Below are 7,592 nucleotides of genomic sequence, written 5' to 3'. Positions count from 1 at the left end.
AGATCCTGTTGTAATCTGAGGTAACCTTCTTCGCTGTCCTCTATACCTCTAATCTTGGTGTCATCTGCAAACTTACTAACTATACCTCTTATGCTCACATCCAAATCATTTATTTAAATCATGAAGAGTAGTGGACCCAGCACCAATCCTTGTGGCACTCCACTGGTCACAGGCCTCCAATCTGAAAAACAAGCCTCCACCACCACCCTCTGTCTTCTACCTTTGAGCCAGTTCTGTATCCAATTGGCTAGTTCTCCCTGTATTCCATGAGATCTAACCTTGCTAACCAGTCTCCTATGGGGAACCTTGTCAAATACGTTACTGAAGTCCATATAGATCACATCTACTGCTCTGCCCTCATCAATCCTCTTTGTTACTTCTTCAAAAAACTCAGGTAAAAACAATAACTGCAGATGCAGGAAACCAGATTCTAGATTAGTGTGGTGCTGGAAAAGCACAGCAGTTCAGGCAGCATCCGAGGATCAGGAAAATCTATGTTTTAGGCAAAAGCCTTCACCAGGAAGACATGATTTCCCACGCACAAAGCCATGTTGACTAAGGTGTCTTTGTTCAGCAACCTCAGACCTTACCATTAAGTGTATAAGTCCTGTCCTGATGTGCCTTTCCAAAATGCAGCATCGCACAAGAATTTTAAAAATAGGCAGGTGGATTACCCTTGCAGCTCCCACATACCCTGCCCTCACATGTTTAGCCTACTCCCCCAGGTCCTTCAATGTGTATTTCAATTGAACTGAGCTGAAGAAATTAAGTCTTGATTGCATTTGTAACCAGACAAGGGTAAACTGTTGTGATGAAGCTGTTGGAAACAAGCAGCTGTGTAATTCTGTAATTTTTGTTTTAGTTTCTTTCTGGATCAGATATTCTCCACCAGGCTCCCTCAAAGAATAGTTGGGTCTGATCTGCCACAGACTCCCTTGGGTTTTGTGAATCATCCCCCTTTGCCCTGGCTGTTGAGATGTCAAGTTTGTTGATTTGTGGTTCCATACATTTTTAAGACAGTTACATGACATTACAACGTGTGGCATTCTGACATAAAGGTAGTCACCTCCTTGTATAGAGAGGGAGAATGAGAGAGTGTGTGTGAGACACATGAAGCATAGAATCCAGTGAGAGAAACTCTGTAATAATAGCCTCGCAAATAAACTTCAAGGTATCTGACTCAACAGAACTTGGCTATCTGTGATATGTGTTACATGAGCTAACATCTATAATGAATGATAAACGGTTTCAAAATGAAGCTCCATTAACCCTCTCATATGGAAATAAAAGATCCTACGGCTGTGTTGTGTGGAAGAGCACAGGAGTTCTCAATATTTATGGCCAATATTTATGCCTTAAACAATGTCGTCAAAAGACCTTTTTTTGGTTGTTGGCTCTTGCTGTTTGCGAGATCTTGCTTCACATGAATTGGCCATTGGATTTCCTACATTTAAACATTGACTAGACTTTAAAAGTATATCATTGGTTGTAACACATTTTGAGGTGGTGAAAAAATGCCATAGAAATGGAAGTTGTCCTTCCCTGAATCTTGTCTGCTGCCTCCTGCTGGTACAGGTCATGGAGAATGAGCAATACATTGGGTTCATATGGATAATGCCCTGTACTGAAACCAAGTAGATCTCATTCCCCATTTGCATCATTCCGGCTCCCAGGTAAACCTGGCTCTGTAGAATGTATGAGTGCCTGAATGGGAAAATGAAATGATGGAAATTCCAGAGAGGTGTGAAGACAAGCCACCCCTTAAAAATGTTGATTTTCTTTTGCCCCCTATTATTTTCAATAACATTCAGGTTCATGTTAAGCTCTTTCTTCATTAATAGATGTTTATTCTTATAAAAACCCACATTTGGAATCTGGACTATCCACTAGAACACTCATTCTCCAACCTCCAGCCAGCAGTGACCTAGTTCATGTTGTCACTTTAAACCTTCTATTTTATGTCAACCAATTTCTTAGCCGTCACCCTCTGCCGTGCTCCAGATCACCCTGGAACTCCTCCCTCTCTCCATTCTTTCACAATGTTCTTCATTCTCTCCAATTCGATCAGCAATTATTCCCATTCCTCTCCAATTAAGTTGCGTCTACGCCTTCCCAAGTTGAGGATGTCATTCTTCTCTCTGTCCTGATCATATGCTAAGACCAATCATTATTACTCAGACTGTCTGTGTCTCTCATGTTTGGAATGAAATCACTTAAATGTAAATGTAATGTATGAATGAAATCTATCTGTATCTCGGTTGTCATTACTGAGTCCTCCTCTCAGAACAGAAGAGTTTGTGAATGGGGCCCATTGTCTTCATCCTGTACCACTCCTGGGATTCAAATGATGCAGCAATATCGGAGTTGTCAACTAGACAATTATTCGATAACAGAGCTCGGCTTATGGCCCAAACATAACTCTATTGAGTGAGAGCTTTAACTGTTCCACCTGAATAAGCTGCAGCTACCATCATGTCTTGTCAAGAATTCCTCAAATACTGCATCTCCAGATCTCTCTTTTTTTTTGGGAAAGTAATCTGTCTAATTCATCGAATCCCTCCAGTGTGGAAACAGGTCATTTGGTCCAACAAGTCCACACCAACCCCCTCCAAAGAGTATCCCACCCAGACCCATTCCCCTACCCTGTTACTTTACATTTCCCCTGACTAATGCACCTAATCTACACATCCTGGGACTCAATGCACAATTTAGCGTGGCCAATTTGTCTAACCTGCACATCTTTGGACTGGGGGAGGAAGCCCCACGGTGGCACAGTGGTTAGCACTGCTGCCTCACAGCGCCAGAGACCCGGGTTCAATTCCCGACTCAGGCGACTGACTGTGTGGAGTTTGCACGTTCTCCCCGTGTCTGCGTGGGTTTCCTCCGGGTGCTCCGGTTTCCTCCCACAGTCACAAAGATGTGCAGGTTAGGTGAATTGGCCATGCTAAATTGCCCTTAGTGTTAGGTAATAAGGGGTAAATGTAGGGGTATGGGTGGGTTGCGCTTCGGCGGGTCGGTGTGGACTTGTTGGGCCGAAGGGCCTGTTTCCACACTGTAAGTAATCTAATCTAATCTAATCTAAAAAAGCCGGTGTAATTGCTGGTGTTTCCCCTCCAGCTCTGTAATAAGTGGATAATGTTAAGGAATTTGGCAAATGTTATAATGGATCCTTCTTGGAGATTGAGTTTAACCTCTGTAATAACCAGTAACTTTTATATATGACTGATGGGTTTTATATTAATTGCCTGTGATAATTCATGTATGTGATGAAATGATAACTCTTCATTCTAACTCCTTGAACTCTTCACCTACCCTTGAATATTGAAACAGTTGATAGGTAATTTTATTTCATTTTCAGAATGTGAATGAGCTGAACCAGTGGCTGTCTTCATTGAGGAAGCACTGTGTTAGCAACGAGCAAATGCTGAACTCATACCATCCTGGAGTGTTTAAAGGGGAGAGGTGGAGCTGCTGCCACCAAAAGGAGAAAGCTGGTAATGCAGATACTTGCATCTGTGAAGTTTGGTCAAAGGAGAGGGTGAGACAGGGGTCGGATCCAAAACACCGGGACAACGAGGCAGGAATGAGATACGAAAGAGGCACGTCCGGGGTTCAAGATATAGGGATAGGACTTTGGATTGAGGGAAATAGGAATGAGCAGTCATTATCAGCCTGGATATGGAGGTGACTCACTGATTGATCTGTGCTCTCCATTGTGGAGAAACAGTGACCTTTATACAACGACGATGTATAGGATTTAGGAAGGTGTGACATGTGGGGCCTGACGGCAAACAGCCTGGTTCCACTGCTGGCTGACAAGGGTTTGGGGTCATCAGTCACTGCACTGATATCGCGCAGAGGTCCTGAGGGTGTCGTGGGGTTGAGGGGGGTATTAAAACTGCAGCATGAAGGAGATCATCTCCAAAATACCATTCTCATCCCTCCATCATTCTCTTTATTCCATGATCAAACACTTTCACACTCAGTTGATCTTTCACACAGTCCGTCCTATGCTTTCTTTAATTCCCACACTTGTTCACTCTTTCACTTTCACATGCTCTTTTTCATTTACACTCTCCCTCACACAATCACTCACTCTCCCTCACTCACTGTACCTCCCATGCCATCTTCTCCCATCTGCTCAATGATTAACTCACTGTCTGTTCCGTAAATTTGCAGGGAAAAGTGATTAAGGGGTAACATTTACCACAACAGTCCCACCTCCACAGATCATGTAACAATTTAACTTTGGTATTGCTGAATATGTCAGCAGACGGCAGTCCCACCCCACCCCGGATCATGGAACAATCTAACTTTAGTATTGATGAATATGTCAGTATTCAACATGAACCTGCATCACGTGCTCCGTTAACTCATTGGCCTTTACGTTTGCCAAATGGAATGATTCGGAGAGTTTGTTGAAGCTGGAGGTGACTCTGACAGTGTGTTTACTGATTGACAGCTCCGGGATGTGACAAGACCCATTTTGGAGTGACTCTTCAGGAGTGGAACGATCCACTTAATCCTGATCTCGAATCCCATCTGATCTATAGGCAGCTGCTGTCAACCCGGGATTTATTAATGTGAGTATCTGATGAAGGCAGGAAATGTGAGCAATGACTAACCTTGAGTGAACTTTGTTAGATTGTCCCTTGTGTCACGTAGCATCCCTCACCCAGGGGACAGCTCCTTCACAGCTCTGTGCCAAGGTCAGTCAACCACTTGAACATAACGAGCAGCTTCCTGGGCAGTGCCCAGAGCAGATTAGGGGAGGAGGAAGGACATTCACAATTTGACATTTCCTCTGCTCCTGTCAGGAGGCCTCTTTCATGACAATAGTTGGCAGCACTGGGGGATAATGGGCACAGCCCCTTACATATCTATGTCTCAGCAAAAAGTGTTTGGGATCGCTAGTCACGACAGGATTTCTGGGATTGTTGTACAGATGGTACACGATGGGAACCCCAAATCACAGTAAATACTTACTTTCCACAATTGCCTGCACTATGAAGTAGCCCTGAGCTACTGGTGGGTAGGCCACTTCAGCTAAGAATCAACTACATGGGCATGTCACTCGATCCACAGAGAGGTCAAACAGGATAAAGACACTGGCTGTTAGAGAACAGCCAGGGAATTCCTAGAGGCATGGCACTCATCCACAGATTCAATCAATAAGCACATCGACCTGGACCCAATATACCGACCACTACAGCGGACAGCTGGAACTGACAACCGGAAGCAGCAGATTCAAACCACTACAAATGCCGGAGGAAAGATCACAGAAGCGCTTCACAGGAGGCTCCCAAGCACTGAGGATGTCACCTAGACAGGGGACGAAACGTCTGCCACACAAATTCCTGATCTTTTTTAAACTGAGTCTGAATTCTCCAACTCCCTGGTGGAATTTTTAAAAAAAATGTATTATTATGGATTATCAGTCTGATCACTAAACCCCTACATTACTGTCCACAAGATGATTTGTTGCACACAGCAGTATTAATATATAGGAAGTGTCTGTCTGTTCAATGGTTTAATGTGATTGCACAGTGGCTCAGTGGTTACCACTACTGCCTCACAGATCCAGGGACCGGGGTTTGATTCCAGCCTCGGGGACTGTCTGTGTGGAGTTTGCACATTCTTCCTGTGTCCACCGGGTGCTCTAGTTTCCTTCCAGTCTAAAGATGTGCAGGTTAGGTGGATTAGCCATGCTAAATGGCCCATAGTGTTCAGGGTGGGTTGGCCATTGGGAATACAGGGATGGGGAGAGGGTTGGTCTGGACTCAAAGTGCCTGCTTCCAATCTGTAGGAAGGAATTCTATGACAATGTGCTTATTATTCAATGTCATACTTTGTTATTTAATATAACAGTTTCCTATTTGTTTGTAGGGAAAAGTATCTGGAATACAAAGTGAAGAACAATGTCACTGGTCCAGGGAGTACTGATGAAGGTATGTCACACCGAAAACACATTGTCTATGTGTGCTAATGGCTAAGAGCTGGACAATCTATATTGAGAAGGACAGTATTGCCCTGTCACATGTGGGTGCCCTAAATGGTCTCTTATGTTTTTATTTATAACCTTTATTTATTAGTAATCAACCTTTCATACATTTCCCCACTTCCTTCACCCACCACTGGTGGCTCATTTGGATCCCAGGTTCTGGAATAACCTCCCTAAACATTCTGCCTTTCGACTGACAGAGGAGATTGTTCTCTATTGCTACCATATTCCATTCCAGCACTTCTCACACTGAACCAGGCTCTGTGTGACGATGCTCTGGGCAGTTAGCTCCTTGACCGTGTAGGCTTTGCCTCATCTGCAGAAACAGCAAACACTATGTGCTTTGTTGGATAAAGGTCAAAGGCTGAGGTTTCTCCTGTTACCACACCTGAGGTTCCCTTACCTGTCTGACTCACAGTTCACACAGAGCCCTCACTGGCGTGGAGTGAAGAACAGAGGGACATGTGGAATTTCATAAGTTTTGAATTCCTAGAAAATGATGTGTTTCAAACAAAGCATTAGGTTAAGTTAAAAATTGGTGGGTCATGAGATGGGTGCCGGGACAGCAAATGTAGTAATGGGACATCCTGCTCATAACCATCAAGAGCATTACGTGGCTCTGTTTCTTTGTGGTATGCTCCTGTAGACCACCTCACACACGCTAATGAGCAGCCTAATGCCTGTGTAAGAATGACGTGGAGGTGCCGATGGACAGAAGTTACACAGCACCAGGTTATAGTGCAACAGGTTTATCTGAAATCACAAGCAATCAAGCAATCACTGCTCCTTTGTCACATGAAGCAAACCTGTTGGAGTGTAACGGCAGAGTGGGGCAGCACAGTGGCTCAGTGCACACACGCTAATGAGCAGCCTAATGCCTGTGTAAGAATGACGTGGAGGTGCCGATGGACAGAAGTTACACAGCACCAGGTTATAGTGCAACAGGTTTATCTGAAATCACAAGCATTCAAGCAATCACTGCTCCTTTGTCACATGAAGCAAACCTGTTGGAGTGTAACGGCAGAGTGGGGCGGCACAGTGGCTCAGTGATTCGCACCGCTGCCTCACAGCACCAGGCTCCTGGGTTCGATTCCAGCCTCAGGTGACTGTCTGTGTGGAGTTTGCACATTCTCCCCATGTCTGCGTGGGTTTCCTCCCACAGTCCAAAGATGTGCAGGTCAGGTGAATTGGCCATGCTAAATTGCCTATAGTGTTAGGTGCATTACTCAGAGGGGAATGGGTCTGGCTGGGTTACTCTTTGAAGGGTCAGAGTGGACTGGTTGGGCTGAAGGGCCTGTTTCCACACTGTAGGGAATCTAATTTATTAATGGGCAGCACGGTGGCTCAGTGGTTAGCACTGCTGCCTCACAGTGCCAGGGTCCCAGGTTCGATTTGAGCCTTGGGCAACTGTCTGTGTGGAGTGTGCACATTCTCTGTGTCTGCGTGGGTTTCCTCCGGGTACTCCGGTTTCCTCTCATAGTCTAAAGGTGTGCAGGTCAGGTGAGTTGGCCATGCTAAATTGCCCATAGTGTTAGGGGAATGGGTCTGGGTGGGTTACTCTTTGGAGGATCGTTGTGGACTTGTTGGGCCG

At 44.9% G+C, this 7,592-nt stretch overlaps 1 protein-coding gene across 1 annotated transcript in view; it reads left to right on the top strand.

The window, feature by feature from the left end:
* The window catches only part of rasa4 (RAS p21 protein activator 4), a 253,310-nt gene extending 246,622 nt beyond the window's left edge, over window positions 1–6,688 (top strand). Inside the window, exons 19-21 of the mRNA XM_043718928.1 lie at window positions 3,359–3,494; window positions 4,463–4,583; window positions 5,887–6,688. Coding sequence (XP_043574863.1) covers window positions 3,359–3,494; window positions 4,463–4,583; window positions 5,887–5,986 — 357 coding nt within the window. The 3' untranslated portion in view covers window positions 5,987–6,688. The remainder of the gene's footprint in view (window positions 1–3,358; window positions 3,495–4,462; window positions 4,584–5,886) is intronic.
* Window positions 6,689–7,592: the final 904 nt, after the last annotated feature.

The sequence above is a fragment of the Chiloscyllium plagiosum genome, chromosome 28, assembly GCF_004010195.1.
Source record: "Chiloscyllium plagiosum isolate BGI_BamShark_2017 chromosome 28, ASM401019v2, whole genome shotgun sequence".
In the NCBI taxonomy this organism is placed as follows: domain Eukaryota; kingdom Metazoa; phylum Chordata; class Chondrichthyes; order Orectolobiformes; family Hemiscylliidae; genus Chiloscyllium; species Chiloscyllium plagiosum.
This window is presented reverse-complemented; position numbering and strand designations above follow the sequence as displayed.